Source organism: Falco peregrinus, chromosome 5 (assembly GCF_023634155.1).
Source record: "Falco peregrinus isolate bFalPer1 chromosome 5, bFalPer1.pri, whole genome shotgun sequence".
NCBI lineage: Eukaryota > Metazoa > Chordata > Aves > Falconiformes > Falconidae > Falco > Falco peregrinus.
In genome coordinates, this window is record NC_073725.1 from 28,283,385 (window position 1) to 28,304,672 (window position 21,288).

The 21,288-nt window shown below is 37.8% G+C and overlaps 1 protein-coding gene across 2 annotated transcripts in view; it reads right to left on the bottom strand.

Annotated features, from left to right (window-relative positions):
• Window positions 1–21,288, bottom strand: part of CNTNAP2 (contactin associated protein 2) — a 1,162,992-nt gene that overhangs the window by 398,958 nt on the left and 742,746 nt on the right. For both annotated transcript variants that reach the window (XM_055806132.1, XM_055806133.1), the window contains one exon: window positions 14,916–15,022. In XM_055806132.1, coding sequence (XP_055662107.1) covers window positions 14,916–15,022 — 107 coding nt within the window. The remainder of the gene's footprint in view (window positions 1–14,915; window positions 15,023–21,288) is intronic.

Sequence of the window (21,288 nt, forward strand, 5' to 3'; positions counted from 1 at the left end):
AAGAACTACAAACTACAACACACTTAAGTACTTCTACTAATATCAGCACAAACCTGATGTTTATGGAACAGTAGCATCTTCCATGTTGTTGTAAATTTAGCTAAAAGTAAACATACCTAGAGGATTCCACAGGCTTCAGTAAAATATTTAAGGAGTTATAATAACCTGTCATTACTACTTCCAGAAGACTTGCCAAGCCAAGATAACTATTAGCCACAATAACTATTAGCCATCTAACCTAAGGTGAAATTGTAAAGCCACAGTTATGAAGTGTGACTGATACCAAACACCTACTTCTGCTAACAGATTCTGGTCCTACAACTTGCCCTGCTTTGTCTTTCATTTAAATTACAGCATATTGGGAAGGAGAGTAAAGCTCAAAGCCCCACCATATTAAAACTGCAAAAAAATAAATAACTGTTCTTGCCCCTGCATGAAAAGGTCAATGTGTGTAGTGGAATGAAGCTGGGTTAATTAGCATTGATAATATACAACTGTGGGCTGGCTTCGGGGGCAGCAGGTTGGCCAATGTAGATAAGGTGCAGGTGTGGCTGGTTAAGTGAAGTGGTTGAGAGCCAGTGAAGAGAGAGCAGCCGAGGAAGAAGCAAGAGAAGTGAGAGTGTGCCCTGGATGAGGAGAAGGCAACAGAGGGACTGCATGAAGAGTGTGCTGGCATGAGATGGTAAAAGACCTTGTTGCAGCTTGATAGTTTGAGAGTGCTGTGACAAATGTGGACAATTGATTCCTAAGGCAGGCATGCAGAGCTGCAAAAAAACTTCCACTGTAAAGAAAATTGAGCATACTGGAAAAATGAATATAATGATATTTGAGGAAAGCAGTGTTCATAAACAAGAACCAAGCTGTATTAAAAAAATACCCTCTGGAATATATGCCATCCACACAGAAGTGTCATAAGAGAACTGATAATAATTATTCTCTATGCTCATTTACTACTGGAGCCATACATCAACTATTGTAAAGATAAGCATTGTTATACTAGTTATTAAGGCAAATTATAGCATACAAAGCCCAAGAAGTGTATCAGGGCTTCACTCTACTTAAAAATGCCCATTTATCCCATATGAACCACATGAAATAATGCTATAGACCAAAGAAAGCAGTAAGAAACTGATCTGCCATGTTTTGTTACCCTTTGCATGAATGTCTGTATTTTGGCTTTCCTTATCCTTGTTCTCCATTTTCTTTCACAAGTGCAACACTCCTCATGGCTTCAGGTTGTGACAAAAGACTACTGCTACGCTCTGCCGGAGCTGCCAGCCAGGCCTGAGAGATGATCAGCCTTTAATCTCATCAGCAAAAGTAAAATACAATACTATCTCCCCTTGCTATCAGGCACAAAACATAAGCACATCCCTCAAGAAATCACTTTTGTCCCTGGACAAAATCTACGAAGCTACCCAAAAGGGTCAGCTCTAATGATGTGATGGTACCTTGCAGGGGAAGTCTGATTAAAAAGACTCTTCAGGGTTCTACCCCAAGCAGTCCACTGCAGAAAAGGGGCTCCACTGCTTCTCCTCCACCTCAGGATTAAATCCAACTGCCTCCATATAATTTTGCATTTTCAAGGTGGCATTCCAGAACAGGTGGGTGGCTCCTGCATAGGCAGGCTTGGCAATTCAGTTCTCAGGCACACTGGGGTAACTGGCCATCAGTCTTATACCTACGATAATGACATTTGACTGCAAAGCCTCTGCTTTCTCCAGCAGATTATCCAGGGCAGGCAAAGCCCTTACTGTGCCCCTTTCCCCTGTCGCATACACAGGGAGAAGTACAAAGCCCTTTGGGTGTCTTTTCTTCCTGTTGTACTTCTACTGTAGCCCGAGTAGCCTACACATTCCTACAGGATCAAACAACGCAACACTGTTATGAGGCAGCAACTGGAGGTGGCGAGTAGCTTTTGAAAGATCATCCACCCTTCCAGGAAAAACTGTGGGATTACAGGAAACCAAGGAACAGTTTTCATAATGTTTTGGAAGAGTATGCTTTTTCAAAATGAGTTTTTGAATTAAAACATTAGCTCACCAACCTAGCATGTTCCCAGTGTGGTAGATGATAAATGAGGGTCTGATATTACACTGATCAACTGTTCTCATTAAACTTTTGGAATGAAAAGATGGGTTTTGGGTTTTTTTTTTGGCAAGCTTTCTTCTCATATTTTCAAATAGCTCTTCTGCTTGTGGTGTTTTTCTTAAGTCTCAAAGCACTTACAAAGAGCATCATTATTCCCATTGTATAAATGAGGGGAAAAAAAACCCCACCCCACAAATGAAGAAAAACCCACACAAGTGAAAAAGAGAAATAACTTGCCCCCAAATTACATCACTGGGAAATGCTAACAAAAAGGACTAATTTAAGTATGCTAATTCTCAATCCACAGTCCTATCAGATTGATCATACTGCCTTTCACACATGGGAAAATTCATTACAACATAGAATTTATCAAATCTTTCTACACTAGGTGATGTACATGGGAATGCTACAAGCCCTAGATAACATCTGACTATCTGTTGTTACATACTGCCATTATAACGGCAAACATAACTAAAAAAATACAGTATGTCCCCATAGTTTAGGTTTCTTATATATCTTTAAAAAAAATATGTGGTGAGATAAAAAATATCTGCATGTACATCCAAAGAAGTTCTCATTACTTTGACTACTGTGCACCTTTACAGTTGAACTCCGCATCAACTTCATTCTCTCACATGTCTGAGAAACCTGGAACTACAAAGTGACTTCAAAATTTTTTTTTCGTCTTTCTAATGGCTATCAATGGATTTTAATATCAGCACCTTAATGCTTTTTTTTTTTTTTTTTCAATTAAAGTGTTTTAACAGTCAAGTAAGCAGTATGCTAGATAGTCTTAATGGAAAAGTTTAAGAAAAATCTAATTAATTTTCAGGTCTTTACATGCAGAGTCCTTTTTGGGTTATGGTTAATTCTGACTCTGATTTTACAGCATACACGAGCTGTTTTAAAGTTATCTAGTCGTAATTACATGTTCTTTTTTAACTGCCCCCTGGAAACAATACTTGGTTGTGCATTCTGAACAGCAATAGAGCACAGGATACAGTTGCCCAAAAAAACCCACCTTATCTAATACCTAAGCTTTACCAAACACAGGCTGCAATTCAGGCACGTTGCTTGGGTAGTTTTAAATGTGTTAACTAAATCATCATCTTAAGGGACTGAAAATGCTCTGAATTAGACCCTGACTTCATACTGTTATTGCACTGGATCCCAAATATTTTTCCCCCACCTAGTAGAAAATTGGCTTGAAAACTGATGGCACTTGATTCTAATCTAAAGCTACATATAAACAGCCCAACTGCACAAACAGCTAAAACCCAAAACCAAATTGCAGCCTCACACACCTCAACTGCTAGAGTTATTTCCAGCTGATTTTTTTTAATTTCAACATAATTACTGCTGGTTGACTATTCATATTCTGCTTTGCATCCTAATGCTCATTTTCTGCGCTTAACCTTCACCAAACAGTACTGATGCTATTGCTCATTTTGGAGCTACAGCCCTTTCTGTCCTGAAGACAGACTCCATCCATTTACTTACAATAAAAACGCAAGTTGCTTCCAATTTATTACACAGCCTGTGTTTCATAAACACCTGGTACAGAGCAGTTCTCAGTTATAGTAGATAATAAATTAGTAAGAGCTGAATTAACTATAACTTATGACACCAAAACTAAGAACAAGATGATTTTTTAAAGAATAAGTATTGGAGTACAAAACCCCAAAACTGCTACAGCCCCAAACGTAAAAAAAAGAAATAAATTAACAGAGTACAAAGCTTTTCTTTTCCCCATTTTGCAGGAATTGGGGCCTCTATGTTTGACATGAAAAATCAAATTAAGATCTCAGACTAAACCAAACAACTTCACCCTCGTTTTAAAATTTACATTTTAATAAAAAAAGGTAATTTAATAATAGTCTGCAACCTTAGAAAAGAAGTGCATTATGTTAAATCCTTTGAAAACATGTAATAAATAATAGAAGATGAATTCACAAAGACTATTATAAATTATGATGACATTTCCTTCGAAAAGCATTATTGGAAAAGAGATTAGCCTCTTAAGGAAACTAACATATTGATTATATGATCCTTTTAATAAACTTCTGTAAACAAAAGCAGTTTCTTTATAAACAGGCTTTGGGAACATCTGTTCTTAACAGCAGAGACAAATATCCCAGAAATGAGGGTTTGCAGCACATGCAGCAATTTTGAGCATTTGTTTAGTTCAGACACAGAGTATGGGAAAGGAGGAAAAGAATAAATTGATACCAACATCACTGGCTGAGAACAACCCGCTGTTGGAAGCACTTTCTCAGAGGTTACCAAGAGCAGACGAGACAAAAGCTTTTTTCTAGAGATTTCAGAAATTCCACCTCACTTTTTTCCCCTATTACTCCAAGACCAGCATTGCTCAGACACACATCCACACTGCCGAGCTTGAATACAGCATTATTCACCTCCTGGAATCTACTTTACTTACCTCAGGTCACAAATACAGAGTTTTAAAGCAGGGGTCCCCAGGGAGCATTTCAAAAGCCAGCAGCTTTTGAATTCAAAAGCACTGGTGCAGGCCACCACAGCTGCCCTCCATCAGCCCAAATGAGGCAAATCACCTCTAACACCTGAGGATGGGGGGAAGGGCAGCAACTGAAGTTTTGCCCTACTGAAAGCTCCTCTCATGTTTGTAAAACCCAGCAGCTTGAGTTTCCAGTATTATTTCTCATTCTTTCTTTCATATAATTCAAACCATCTGTCTTCCATGAACAAGGTTAATGGGCATTACATGCATTAAAATGCCAGCTTTCTGCTGCAGACCCTCAGCCCGGTATGTTGTTCATATTGTTGCCCAGTTTACTTATGGAAATTCTCAATTTGTTACTGGGAATTCAGTGCAAGAGCTGGCAGCCTTCTGTAAATCCCTGTCCCACGGGCTGCTGGACCTGTACTCAATCTCACTCAAACGAGATGCTTACACATGTACGGCTCCTCTCCTGCAGCACTTATCGTGATGTTGCTTTCTGCAGAAGGCCCAGATCAGGAATCCAAGATTTGCTTGTGCAAGATGCTGCTTACTAAAACATCATGTTTCACTGGCAAACATTCAGAAATGTCAAGGTGAGAGTTTGTTGCAGCCTTGCACACAAATCCCTGCAGAGCAGCTGAAGGGGAACACAGTTCTGTGCCAAGCCTTCTCAAAATATAGGATGTTTCTGACTAGGCTGTATCTTCCACTTGAAGTGTATTAAAAAGCAGCATTCCTCCTGTCTTTGGAATAGAATATTCTTTCACAAGAATGCCTTAAGTAGTACAGTTTCTGAGCACAAAAGTATTTATGGTTCTTCCATATCTTCAAATTGGAGAAAATCATCTAAGAAATATGCTCACATGCTTAAGCTTAGAAAGATTATGGAGAAAGGATTTGGTAAACCCTCAGACAGGAAAGGACAATGTAATATTTAAATGCCCAAAAAAGAATTTGTTTTGGTCTTAAAGGCTGCATAGGGAACACAGTACTAAACCGACTCAGATATGAACTACCCATCAACTTAGCTCAAATTATCAAAGTTGTAAGTATAGCAAATCTATTACCTATTCAAAAAAGTTAGTATGTTTTGCCTTCCCCCTTCCCCACATCTTTTAACAATTGAGAACTTTATTTCAAAAATTAAAAGTGTCCTTTCATTATTAATACTGGGTGCATAACCCTGTCACACTGGGCATTTCCCCCTTTAGTTATATTAAATCATTGTTATTATTTAATCACATTAAAAGTCCCCATAATTTTTCTGATAGCTAGGTATGACAGAAATGATAAATCTTTCCTAAATATTTTTTTCCTATATATTTTACACAAGAAATCAAAACCTGAATTTAACATTAGAAAAATATTTTAAAAGGTAATACCATTTCACTGGGGGGAAAAAACCCAAACCAACCAACTTAAACTGACTTTTACAAACTTCTAAGCAACTCAGAGCATGCAAAGGCTGAAAGCCATCAATGGTAAAAACAATAAGAGTTATGAACAGAGGTGCACAAGTCAGAGATTTATCTTATTAGAAATAATTTCCTACGGTATCCTATCTGTGACCTCTATGTCATTCTGACAGAGGTTTTTTCCTACAGTTCACACATGAAACACAAATTTATAAGGTTCACTCATTATCTTACCAACATCCAAGCAAAAAGAACAGAGAACTAAAGAAAGAAGAGGGAAGCAACAGGTTTTACTTTACTGATTCAAAATAGATTTTAATTGGTGTTTTTAATAAAAATCTGCTTTTCCTTATAAAGCTCACAAGGCTCAGTGCTGACAGGACTCAATGCCATTAGCCTGGCTGTAATAAAACTGCCACGGAAGTTAACAAGAGCTCTTGACAAATAAGATGACTAGAGCTGAACAGCAGGTTTGGTGGTGGGTCGCAGTCTCCCATTTCTTATCCAAGTTTCTGCTCTAATAGAGTCTTGCCTGGTAGAGGACAAAAGCCATTCCTCACCATGAAGTGTTTAGTGAGCTGTGCAAGAGGTGTTAGGGGTTTCAGTTTATATTCTAAAAAGGAGACATGCGTACTGTCATGTGTAAAGACCACAGTTGGGATGGCTAGTTTTAAATAAACTGCCGAGATGTAAATAGCAGTGGAGAAGTCAGAAATTGCACTGACATGGAAGTTCACCTGAGACAGAACTGAGCTGCCAGGGACAATATGAACCTCCTGAGACTTAGTGACAAGATCTTATGTTCTGTGACCATACCTGCAGATCCACTCTGTGGTCTCATTAGTAGCTAGACCAACAGATCTAATTTGCTTTCAAAAAGTTGTGCACGCAGGAGATACAAGGATGAGAAATGCTTAAGAGTGAGGCGTGTTTTCTGCAAAGGAAACAAGCAAGTAGCAGGAGAAAACTAAGACAATGTTTGCTTCTTATTAAGCATTAAAAGTGGCGAACAATGTTGATGTACACACAAACCTGATGTGGGTAAGTCTGGGCTTGTACGAGCATAACAGTTGGCTGCCACAGTGTAACTCACTGCAGCATCCAGGAACAATGTGCAGAGGAAACGATGCTTGAAAGCTAGCATATCTGTGCATTTTTAAGTGGTAGCTGTAATACATTGCTCCCTCCACTTCTCTGGAATCTAATCAGAAAGCTTGGGGGGGGGGGGGGGGGGGGGGGGGGCTGCGGGGAAGGGAAGGAAAAAAAAAAAAAGCAGCAGATCTTTGGACATTTGTACATTACTTCTATTTCAGAAGCAGTGAGAGCTGTCCTGCAAGGGAGGCGAGTCATAAGATGCGGACAATCCCCGCACAGTCTGTGCCCTCACTGACCGGGTGCCATCCCACCATCCTGCTGTCCCCAGGCTAAGTCTGAGCAGGGCTGACAGCCCAGGAGACCATCAGGCAGGAGGAAAAATCAGGCCAGGCACAGGGACCATTCAGGAAGCCCAGCCAGGACAGCAGGAGCCTGCCCAGAAGAGAGCAGAGGGCAGGGCAGTGTGCCCCATTTCCAGTGGTGACGAGCGTCCAGACCCACAGGGTGGCGAGTGGACCTTGCTGTGCTCTCAGGCAGTTAGACCCTAACGGTGCTCTCGGGGTCCTCAGCCGCTGCTGTACAAAAACTTCTCATCTGCCTGACCCATCCAGTCAGACCTTCCAGCACTGCTTCTTTAAATCCCAGGCAACAAAGGAGACATTTCCCAGTGACTCACCTCCAGGTTTATTAAAAAACCACATGGCGAGTGACTGGTAGGAGATATACTGAGGAAACAGCCAAATTCAAGACTAACGCAGCAATCCAGCTGAGGCACAGAGTCATTTCAAATGCAACAAGACTAATTTCAATGTTGTTAGACATGGGACCAAGACTTGGCTATAGTTTTATCTTTTTTCTGTTACCATTTACGGGGATAAAATCTTAAATGGGGGATTTCTGAAAACCTAACTTAGAAAGTATTTATAATACCATTTTGAAGGACATTCCACATAACCTTCTATATACCTTAGAAATCATTGTGCTGAACATAACTTCTATTCTTCGATACTAGGAATTATATATGTGAAGTGAGGGCCAAAAAATCAAATGGCCCACTATGATATTTGTCATTTTATCTGAAAAAAAAATTATAAACTGTGTTTGGTTCCTTCATCTCACAGGAGAAGACTAGATGGGTGGTCTAACCAAGAGGACAGGCATGGTAATATGTACCCAAACTTCAGTCAGTTCCTTGGGAGCAAAAGATGTGAAAGAAAATTAATAACTGGATATTTCTTTGACAGTCTGAATAAAAACTAACATGAGGAAAGCCCAGCCAGCAGAAACACCTTTCTTTTACTCACTCCTTCTTCAACGAGCTAGTAAACATTCTCTAGGCCTCTTGCATGCAAACAGATCCTTCAGCTTTTTACTATCCAGCAAGCTGGGATGTCCCTCTCACTTTTCCTGTGAAACTTTCTTTAGGAAGTTGCACCTATCTTTTTTCTTTTTTTCATTGAATAAATTTACTCTTCCAATCTTAAGGAGAGGTCGTAAGGAACAGAATAGAAACGTTATCTTTAAAACGTACTAAGAAAAACAATTCTCTCCATTTTTATCATCTTGGATACATTTTTGTTTGGTTCTTTGATCCTCTTTGAATGGACATGTTTGTTGCAACCCAGGATGGAGTTTGTGCTCTTGGCTGTCAGGGTACACTCCTATTCAGCCAGTTCTTCACCCAGGGTACCAACTACCTCTTCATCTCACAGCTGGAGAAGTCCAGAAGGATGCTGTGAGGGACAGTATCAAAAGCCTTACTTAAATTCAGAAAAACTACATCTACCACCATCTATTTATCTGCTAGGCAGACGACCTTCTTGTAGAAGGATATTACATTAGTTGGGTAGGACTTTCTTTTTGTGAACCAATGTTGACTGTGCCTGATGGTTGCGCTGTCCTTCAAATGCCTTCCAATAGCACCCAGTATGATACACACCACTTCCATCTTGTCAGACAGTAGAAAAATTAGTGGGTTTTTCTGTGTTTTGTCTGTAATGACACTCCACATTCAGATTACCTAGTGACGATGATTATTCTGCTGCTGCCTGAAGGCACTCTGGCTGCCTGTACATTCTCCTGAGAATAATTAGTGTATTTATGTGTCCACAGTTATACAAGCTGATTCACGAGTACCCAAACAACCTTAGCCTCAGTGGACAGTCTGGCTTATTTCACTCAGATTAGGTTAAACAAGTAAGAAACCCTGCAACATTGCATATTTTTAATTGCAGCAGACACATTTTTTGTTAGTGTTTTTCTATTCTTTACTCACACTTTCCCCTTCATTAAACTGTAAGAAAGGAAAATGCTTCCGTACACATAATCTGTGACTTGAGAGAACTTTTTTTCCTGATCAAATAATGCATTAATATGCTTGTAAAACTGCAAGGCCTTTACGTCTCCTAACAAATTTGTTTGAGATCACAAAGACAACCACGTTTCTCTTAGAAGTCCCCCAGCCTCCAGTGAAGTGCAAAACTATACTTTCCTTCTTTGGGATGACTATACATCTGTACAGTTTCTTTTCTTTTTTTTTTTTTCTAAAGTAAAGCTTACAGCATATTTTTTTTTCCAAATTATGTGTTTTCTTTCTTGCTATGGAACTATTTCCCAAACTGCTGACAGAAAAATATCACTGCCATACCATCCTTTCCTATCCAGACTCTAAATGTAGACAGTCTATTGTTTCAGGTGTTTCCTCATTTTTGGAAATACAGGAAAATAAATTACAAACCAATTGATTGAGGTCTTGCTGAAGATCACAGCCTATGAAGATTACATTTGGGTTTCTGTAATTTTTCTGCCAAATTCTAGATTTTGGCAGTAATCAGGAATCCAAATTACCACAGCTTCTACAATGTGAATCACAAATGATTCTTACTCAAAATATATTTCTAGATACTATTAAACTCATTATTAAAGCAGTATTTCATTTTAGGGGAAAGGTCAATATTCCCGGCAAAAAATATCAATGCCCATTAGACTGCCAGTGACACTTAACGTATTTATCATTTCAAGAGATTAGTGCTTTAGTCTTTGCTAACTTTGAATCACATTCCAAATTATAGGGTAACATTTATTCACAATCAGCTATGTGAAGACAAAGCCAGAAAATTCAGAGGTCAAGGTCTGTTATACGGAAACTAAGAATAACTTCATTGTCTCAAATACTCATTTTGTAAAAAAAAAAAACAAAACACCAACACACAAACAACACAACCTTCAAACTGGCAGCACATTGCCAATATATAAAAATGTAAAAAATGTGTATGTTGTTTTTCAATGGAGTTGTGTTCTTTGTCTGTTCCAATGCAATTAATGCCTCTAGGGACCAATGTGTGTACGGTAGTAATGCTCCTACTGCTTTTACAGAACTAACAGGCAACAGATTGTGAGCAGGATGCTAGTCCCTCTTATGCAACAACTGAAGACTCATAAGCAAACTCTTTCCTGTCCGATGTTCTTGAAGGAATGGGGGCTGTACACATGTAAAAGAAAGGACAGTGTGTGTTTGAAGGTGAAATTAAAGAATAGAACTTGTCTCTCACATGAGTAAAAATGGATATAATTAAGATTAATCTTTTAAATGCAAACTGGACTTTTTGCTACTGGAAATCATTAAGAGAAGGCAAATATGGTCAAACTAGGTTGTTTTGACTTTTTCCTAAATCTAACAGAGTTTGTGCAGAAGGTAGTAGGTAGATACATCATAGTCATGGTAAAGTCTGTAAGTCCTTTACTGTGTTTCTCTTACATGCAGATTCTAGAGAAAATATGCATTAGGCTGTATATTAAAGATTGGAGACAAAGAGATTGAATGATCATCATTTATCTTCATACATTATTTGTAAATTTATATGACTCCATTTTAAATCAGCTGTAAACAGCAGGAAGCACATTTGAACCTAAACCTAGATGTATTAACTTGTGCAAGGTGCAGCAGACTGGTGTTACCCGTAGATCATGATGGAGAAGAGACGTAATAAGGAAAATGATTTCCTGTTCCAAAGGCTCCAGGAACAATTTACTAGTGTACTCTGAAAAAAATATTGTTTGAAGAACTCTGCATGGCAGGTCAGCCTTTGGTAGGCTGTAAATGTCAATTAGTCAGGGAATAAAATATAGCTGATGCAATAAAGCTAGTAAGAATGATACTTAATTATAATCCTAATAATTATTTTTAATTAATTTTGAAACTGTTTCATCACTGTAAGTCATTATTTCTACGTAAATACATTCATTTATCATTTAGTCTTGTCTAATGATAAAATTGACGCTCTAGAGTGATATTTGCCAGGCCACAGTATTCCCTTGAGCAGTGCATATCTGTTCGCCAAAGGAAATCTGGCAGATTTCTAGGGTATTTACCATGCAATGAGAGACGCAACTTTCCAGTATTTTTGGTGCATTCACCATTGGACTCCAGGGACACAGCTGTAGCTAGATGAAAAAACTTACGATGGAGTAGAGACATTTTTCTGTGAATGGCTGCTTAAACCTCTGACAAATAACAAGGAAGTGGACACACAGAGCTTGGAGATTTTGGTGTATCTTTGAAAGATGAAGAGCCTTACTGTAACAATGTCCTATTCTGAAAAGCAGATTATTTCATGATCCTTAAATGGCACGTGTACATACATGATTTATGCAATTGGAGAGATAATATGAATTAAAGTTGCTATTTCAGAATTATTTATTTGAAATTTTTCCTTTTATAGCCCTTTGGTTTTGGTTTATAGTTTCTATTATGTCTCAGCTCCAGAATACATATTTCTCTATCTCTCTAGACTAATTTTTGTTTTCACTACTATACTACAAATATATTATGACCAGACCTGTGTAAAACAAAGCCATTTTGATTCACAAGAACTTTATGCAAACATTTTTCTCTGTTTCATTCCTGGAGTTTTTTCCTTGAGTTTGACCTTGAATTTCAACTTCAAAGTAACCTAGAACTGCAGTCTCAAATTCAGTCAAGGCTGCAAAGCCTTGCCTTGTTTCATGTCAAAAGCTCAGGAATGTATCAAATTCCCTGACCAAAGCAAAATCTATTCACTGAAAAAAACCCTTCAGTAACACAGAATTAGCTTACTCCATGAAGCTCAGCAAAAGTCCCAACTCATGAAAGTCACCAACTATGGAGTTACCATTCCCACTAACATAGTCTTGACTCCACCCTCTTTGACAAATGCCCTGTTAAACCCACTGCGCAAACATACACTGAGAAAAGAAATACATATTTTACTGCAGAGTATGATACCATTTGTTTTGTAAAATAATCATATATTTAAGTTAAATGGTACTGAACAAATGCTATCTGCATTTAAACACTTTCCTGCTCCATAGAATCATGGCATCTGCTAAATTTTACAGCCTTTCACACAACCCACAATGCTGTTTAAAATTGCTTTCAGCTGTTTTTATACCACACACCCGTTATCAGTCCAACTTCCTGCCTCCACCAGCATCTCTCTTGTACCACTATTGCCACACACATCAGAACACAAAAGCAAACGGCAGCACACCGAGCACGCCTGCACCCCCAGGCATGCTGCACAAGGAGGAAAGGACTGATAGGGACAGTATCATCGCAGCAGAGCTGAGGCCCTGGACCTCAGGACAGTGTAACTATAACCTTTGGCAAGCATCAGCAAATCCTCTCATTATTTGCAGCTGTATCTAATACTGGAACATGAACTTGTAAATATTGATAGATATTGCCAGCTCAATAAAGGCAGTTAAGGTTGTCTCAGTATATGGTTTGATGCTATTATTTTTGGTTTTCATGCATTCCTGTGCCATCAAATTCTATACTTTAGAAAATCATAAGACTTCACATATTCTGACAGGTGAATAACTATCAGGTGAATAACTTTCTGCTCACCCTCATTTGTAAGAAAGAACTTTTAAAAGTAGATTAATACACATGGTAAGAACTAGTTAGGTTCTTTAAACACAAAGATGAAACAAAACAAAAGCTTAGCTATCTAAGAAACTTTTGCACAGACAGTGGCTGGAGAAGGAGCCCAAATAATACCCTGCCAGGCCATCCAATGTCCAGGCATCAGCAGCTGTGGAGTCTGGAATCCAGGGAGAGCCACTGGGTTGAGTGAGTGTCTGGGCTGAGCTGCTGGAGGGATCCACTGTGTGTGGGCATGCATGTTCACTGCTCTCACTAGTGGGCTCAGTCAGCCAGAAACATGAGCAGGATGGGGCCATTGGTGCTGTGTTCATGTGTATACTCTATGAGCTGTACAGCCAGCCATGTATATATATATATGTGTATGTGCTGTATATGGACTCTGTAGGAGCATGCCTACTGGGAATATATTTACAGACTCACTACTGGTTGGACCTAGGGGAATGCAGCTGCAGCAGTCTCACTGCTGGTAGGCTGTGGGATCCAAAATGATAGTGTTTCCTCTAACATTATACTTATTTTCAGAGGCTCACCAGATAAAATATACTTAACAGAGCTTCCATCAGTGTATTTCTGCAGTTAAACATCTTAACAGCCTATCACATGCCCAGGAATCCTATTTTCCAAGTGCCTGTAACAGATCAGCCAAAGATCAAGAAATATACTTTCAGAAAAATATATGAAATTTTTTTTCTTTGTTGCACCAAAAACATTACCTCACTGTAAATTCCATGTTTTCTTTTCCAAGATTAGATGCAACCATGCCATCACTATGCACAATCACTCTTGGTGGAAAAAGGGCTGCCCATGAAATTTCTCATCCAGGTATTGGTAATTTAAATATCTCTTTAATAAATGTTAGCTTGCCATTTAACTCTTTCAGCTTTACCAGTTCAGTAGGCAGACCATGGAGAACTTTGGCGTTCAATACATACACGAGCACATATACATGCATTAATAGTTTTTATATCAAATGCATTCCCTATTCCATTAAGAAAATGTTCAAAAAATAGAGTAGTTTTTTGTTGAAATCCAGACAACTGTGAATTGTCAAAATTGCTTCATTGGTTTGTTTAGTTTTGGTTAAAAATGAAAGAATTATGTTATTATTTTCATAAAATTTTACATTATTGTCGTTAAGGTAATCTAAATCTATATTTCTATAGATCCTGGCTTCTGTTTCAACTTTCCACCCCTTCAGAAGCATTTTATTCTCTCCTGAATATTAAGAAGTTGTTTGCTAAAGAAAAAAGGGAGATAAGTAAGGAATGGATAAGTTTTCTGCATCTTCTAGATAGATTAGAATACACTTCACAGATGAAAATCCCACACTTAGGGTACAAGACAAAGAAAACAAACACTACTGACCCAGCATACATTGTTCAGAACCTACAAAAAGAGCCACTGTTCCTTTCTTTCCTTTATGTTTTCTCTGTCTTTAATAATGCAGGGCATGTGGAACTCATAGGAAATATTCTCATTTGAGAAATCCGTAACAGCATAAATAATTTGATTTCAGAATGGCCAATAATCAGTATATAAACATGCTTCAGGAACAGCAACCTGAGCCAGTGGCCAACTCTCTAGCAGTGGCCAGCAGCTCTCCCTAACAGCTTCAGGCAGATTCACTGTGTTCATTGGAAACTCCAGTGTGCAACTGGTGAGAATGTGTGTGTTCAGTACACCCAGCTAAGAGGGCTGTACTGCTTTGATCCCTTGCATGGCATAGCACAGTGCTATCCCTATGTAGATAAGGTGGAGCATGATTAAGCCAACATCTCCTCTAAAAAAAAACCAAACATTTTAGGATCTTTAGCAACCAGAGAGGAAGACTGACTTTTCATTTCAACCAAAAGACGTCCGTGTCTTCCCCGCTCCACTGCAATTTAAAAACTGCAGAATGGCTTACAGTTATGACAAGTGGCACCACTGTATCCAGTTCCATCGCAAGTGCACTTGAAGCTGTCCCACGTCTGGGTGCATTTGCCACCGTGTTCACAGTGATTGGGCACACACCTGTCAGGATGAGATGCAAAGACAGAAAGAAAAAACTAAATGAGCATCAAGATTTACACCCAGCTAAATTGCAAGCTGCCCAAGCAGTGTATCATGTCCTTGTCTAGTAATTAATCCTTATTATTTTAGGCAGATTAACAGAATTTATATCTGAACACACAATTGCACAAGAGATGATTCATCGAGGCTCTGCTGCAGCCCTTTTACAAACAGCAAAAAAACACAATAAAGGTGGAATACATTCAACCATCATAAATTCAGGTTCTAAGCCTCCTGTGACTGGTACCTGGCTGTCAAAACAAAAAGAACATCACAAGTCACACCTCCTCCCACTGTGCAGGTGGTGTCATGCCTCAAGGACTTCAGTCCCACAACTGACTGGAAGTTAAAGAAAGAATGCCAGTGAGTTGGTATTTATCTTTCTGCTGCCAGCAGTTGGATAAAGTGGAGGCAGACTGCCTACCGGCTGGGATAGAAATTACTAATGCTGCATTATTAAAACAAACACTATGTTCAGTGTAAGAGTTGTAAGAGTTTTTCCTTCACAGAGATTTGTGGCAAGTGTTGTTCACCTTTCTCCCACTCACCTACTTTTCTTCTCCAGCTACAATGTTGCTGGAGAGCAGAAGGAATGAAAAAAAAAAAAAAAAAGAAAAAGTGGAACAGCAAAAACCAAAGTTATAGTAGAACATATATTTATTGTTTGAAATATTATCTAAATCTGATTTCAAAGATTATGAGTTTGGCCAGTTTCTTTTCTATCAAAGGTAGTTAAAAATGGGAATTACCATGTACATTCACCTTTGAAACTATTACATTTCTTTTCTTTGACAGGCTTTCAAATATCATTTCAAAGAATCTTTTCTTTTTCTTACTAAATTTGTTAGTCAGACTCAGTACAAGCTTTGCATTTTTGATCAAGAACTAAAGGAGCTTTTCTTTCATGTTGAGTTAACCAAATTTAATTTACAAACTAAACTTTTGTTATTATGACATTAACAATTAAAATTAGGAGACTCCCTAATAAACAAACAGAATATTTTCATAAATGCGTTAAAAATTAAGGATCCTTATCTCTAAGGTAAATCTGAAGTTAATCATATTCCTGTGATACTTAGCAACACTCTATTAAATAACAGTCAAGGACAGCTTTCCCTTCCCACGTAGCAATTGATTGAAAACCCAGGTATCTGGGTAAACTCCTTATAAACTTATGGTCTTGTACCTCCCAAGCTTCAACAGCATCGGTACACATGACTCAGCTACTAAGAGCAACCTACATCCTGGTCTGCAACTGAGACCTGAACATTGCATACTCAGGTTCAGAAAGGTTTTGGGGTTTATGCATGCCAGTACAAGTACCTCAGAATATACACAATATAGATGTCTTAAATGCTATAGCAGCCTGTAGTATTCAAGGCTACCCATTCTTATTTAAAAATATCAGAAAATACTGGCTTGGTTAAAAACAGTGCTTAAAGAAATGCTTTTCTAAAGCAAGAAACAGGGATTTAAAATTTTTGGGTTTGGAATAAAATACAGTGAAACTACCTGAGGCAATTACCACAGTTCAATAAAATATGTTTTCAACATGGTTTAATTGGATTCATTTAGTTTTGTAAGTGTGGCAGGCTAAATGAACAGATTGAGCTGCTTACTGTTATTTGGTTAATAGGTGATGATTTTCCATTGTGTTCTCAACAACACAGAAGAAAAACAAGAGCATATAATAGCACAATTCTAAACATCCAAACCTTTAACAATTTATATAAATCCATAGCTGGTGGGTACAAGAGCAGAAAAAGCAGAAAGCAGCAGCATTTCAAAAGTAATCTCATAAAAGTAACTTTTATTCAACGAAATAAACATCTACAAAAGTTCCTAAATCTGAATATAGTTTTGTGTCTTTATAGCCTTGCAAAATAACTGCTTTTGATATATTTTCTTCATTTAGATTTGAACATTAAAAGTATTTTTCCAGTGACCAAACTAAACATTTTTCTATGTGAATTTTGCCAGCTATTTATATATAGTCTCACACAGAATGCTAGCAACTACTTTCACATTTTAGCGTGGTATAACTTACTTCTATTGTAGCATAACTAGTAGAGATACTGCACTATTGACTATGTAACTGAGGTAAACAATTTGATCTAGGGAAATATGAAAAACAGATGTTTATCTGTATAAATTAATGGAGCATATTAAGACTTAAACCCAGAGATATTCAGCAAACTCCCTGATTTCAATTTTGCACTTCTAGTATGGAGGTTGGGCAAGCTTACCCTGTATCTGCAAAATTTCTTTTTGCTCATCTGCTTTTCCCTGCTCTAAATATGATGTAGTCAGAGAAAGGGATTAAACAATATCTTAATATTAGTGTTAACTGGAGTTTAAATCAGAATATAGGATCATTTCCTTAAGTCCTCCCTCTATCCCCAATTTTCTGTTAGTTTATTTTATCAAATAAAATTATAAAATTAATTTTCTATTAAATCCATTAGCAAACTCCTGTAACATTATCTGCTGCTCATCTGTCCACTTTCTGGACAAACCTTACCCACCATAATAGAGTTTACAGGAAATTTTAACTGGAATATACAAATTACAGAAGAAAAACCCCTTTGAATTCAGTAGAGGTATCAGAAGGAATAAAATTCCTAACTGTAAAGTCCATTATATTTCAAATACTTTTCTTGCCATAGAGTGATGGTGAGATATGAATACTGGTAAGGTAGAAGGTACCTTGCCTATGTATTTCCATATACATCTTCAGAAGAAATTCGTATTTTTTAAATTATTTAAACTTATGCAATCATATCGTTGATCTACTTCACACTTATCATTTAGTATACACAAAAATGTACACACTCAAACCCAACACATGCCCTTTTTGCAGTTCATTTAGCTTAAAAGACTATGATTCTAGGCAATTCCATCCCTTAGTCTCCTTTTAGACATAAGGCTGCATTACATTAAAAAAAAAAAAAAAAATCAAACCAAACCAACCCCCCAACCTCCTAAATGACACTTCCCTCCCGAACAAGGCTTTGAAGTTAGAAGCTGCCAGAAAACAGAGAAGTGGAAGCACGTTTCTAGTCACCGAGTTCTGTTCCTTCCCATTGTGAACACCTAGATTTTAAGAACTGATGTTTATGAAATCTTGCTGACTCCATTTTGAGAACTTTCTTGCTCTATGACTTTTTCTGAAAGGTGGGTCTGGAACTTCAGCCCTTCAAGTTTGATACACTTTCTTTTAATTTCCATGGCAAAATTTATCCATAGAGAGTTTACAGATGTTTTGTTTGGTATTTTATTTGGTAACACTGAGTTGTGTTTCAAAACACTTGTTTTTCTTTGGGATTTACATCCTCTGATTTTGCAGAGAACAGTCATAAGTTCTCTCAGTCAGTATTTTTATGAAAACAAGTCTCCTGTTGGAAAACAGGTTTTCTGTTGTTCTTTCTTGTACCTCTGCTGCCCCTTGCATTTGTGATCTAATGAGTATTCTGCAGGAGGTCTTACTAATGTTTCAGAGTTGATCAATACTTTTGTATCTCTTTACTGAAATTATTTTGCTTGATATATAGCATTTTCCTGATTGAGCCACTATTCTGAGACAATGTCATTCTGAGATTACTCAATACATTAAATACCTTCAGTACATGCTTCTTTCCAATCACTTCCAACCAACAAGCTCCATCTTTTAACAGAAGTTCTTGTTCTTGTTACCAACAGCATCCCCCTGTACTACAACTTCCATGGTGTCATTCCAATGTTTCTGCTTATTTTTCTAGGCTGAATCTATATCGTCAGCATATTTCATCAAGATATTCCTAATTTTGAGCCAAGGTCGAAGCATTAAACAGGATCATCTCTGGCACTGGTCTCTGAGCAACTCTAATATCTCAGCCAGCTGTTATTCCACCAGCTCAAACTGCAGGCAATTCCACTTGCCAGTTCACCATTCACTTTGCAGTTCCTCTCTCAAACCTCCTATTCCTTGGTTTAGCTAATAATTTCCATCATTACAGTATATAAAATGTTTTATTGATATCTAACAAATGAAATCTATTGTATTTCTTGTCTGAGAAAAAACTACGAAGCTTTTATCAGAGGAGATCAGGTTAATCCTGAACAATTGACTGTTGATAAACGCCTGCTTCACTTTACCTTCTATTCATTTCCAGGCATTTGATTACTCTACTGTTCAATTCTTCAAAAGCTTAGTAAGACTACTAAAATCAGATTAATAGGTGTCTAGTGATCTGGATCTCTCTCTTCCCATTTGTTAAATTACATGAGGTTGACTCTGTCACCTAGTAATACAAAACCATGCTGCTCTTTTTTAAATAATAATAATTATTATTATTACTACTACTACTACTGCAATATGACATGTTAGCATTATGAAAGAAGGCTATCTTCCCAATTATTACCTAATTAGTTTTGGTGTATTCTTAGTGCCTTCTTACTCATCATCCTAATTAATTGCTATTCCTTCATTTCTTTGCTATTTGCTCATTCATTAGCAATATTTAATCTGAGGAGGATAAGCAAAATTCCTCAGTAATAACTGGTATAATATTGTTGCCTTGCCTTCAGCTGTGGCAGGAGCCAACTCACAGGTTTTCGCCTCCTTCTACCTTAAATATTGCAATTTCTAGTTGTCCACAACACAGACCAAAGCAACAGACCAAATTTCCATTCCAAAATAAACCCCATGCCATTACTTTCCTGCTGATGTTCAACAATGCCTTCCTGATTAAAAATATAGAGAGAGTTTCTCAAAATCACCCGTTGGAAAATTGTCCTTTTTTACACTTTACCTATAGTAAATTCTGATTAAAATTCTTTTTAACAAATCTGTTTTAATCAACTGTCTATGATTTAAAACTACCAGATTGCAACTCTAATATTTCAGCTGGATGAGGGAGAAATGTACTACACTTCTTCTCCTCACTGTCTGCCCAGATATACTTTGCACAAGGAATACAAGTGGTCTATCCATGACTGAACATTTCCTGAAGCTTTACCATTTCCTCAGAGATGCTCTATACAAATATCTGGTAGATCACTAAGCTTCTCCCCACTCCTAGACTTTCCAAGAGAGAAAACTGGAAACAGGATGCTCACGTAGTCTGCAGTAAGCACTGTTCCTTCCAAATGCATCTTTGCAGCAACCAAGAACAGCACTCTGGTTCAGACATATTATTTTATTGTCAATCGGGCTACTTCCACCCACCGTACCTCCATCCCATGAGTGAATATACAAACGTCAGACCACAGGGAATGGTCTGAGAGTCCCAAGGAAATATGGCAACTGGGAGCAGAATGGGATACCTGGCCTAAGCCACACTGCCTCTGCCAGAGACTGAGAGGGAACTGCCCGTGCCAAATGAACTGGGACCGACACGAGGTGTTTCTTCTGAATGAAGATATGAAACTGGGAAAGGCTGCTCTTTTGAGGATTATAAACAGAAAATATTTTGGGAAACTAAATTGAAATACGTGATAATTAATACAACAACAGTGTTATCAATTTGTTAAAAAGTTAAGATTGATTGACTTTGTTTATTTGATTTCATAGAGTTATTTTATAGAATAGAAATATAGAAGGATAAAAATATATTTTGAAGAAACTTATGATTATTTAGTAAAAGCTGTTATGAGACCCTCTGTACATCTTGTACTAAGGCCAGAAGAATGGGCTGGAATCATTGTTGAAACTTAAGTAATAATTTAGGGTTTGAAAGGTTTCTTTGTATCTGACCAGTCTTCTGTATATAGAAAGTGTATTGAGATGTCAAAATATGAGATTAATGGAAATTGGAAGAGTCGACTGGAACAGCTTGTAGTTGCCTGCCAAGAAACCGTGAACTTTAGTAAAAGGTAATTCCGGCAGGGGGAGATCGCAACCACCGACTCATATACCACCCACCCAAATCGTACCCCAGACCCATTTCTGGACCTTTCTAAGCTCTATTGAGCAGAATCAGATATGGGAGGAGAACATGTTAATGATTTATGGGAAATATTATGATTATGCATGAATATTTAATGAATATGTATGAATAAGTCCTATATATGATATCTGATTTTGAAGCTTGGTGTGCGTTGATTGTGAGAGGACTCACTCACGCACCCGGACGTCAATAAAGAAGTGCCTGCTTATCTGCATCACATTGGTGTCGATAAGTTCTTCATTCCGAGATTTCGGTAACAACAGTATGAGAGAAGTCTGATACTGAGGTAGGGGTAACCAC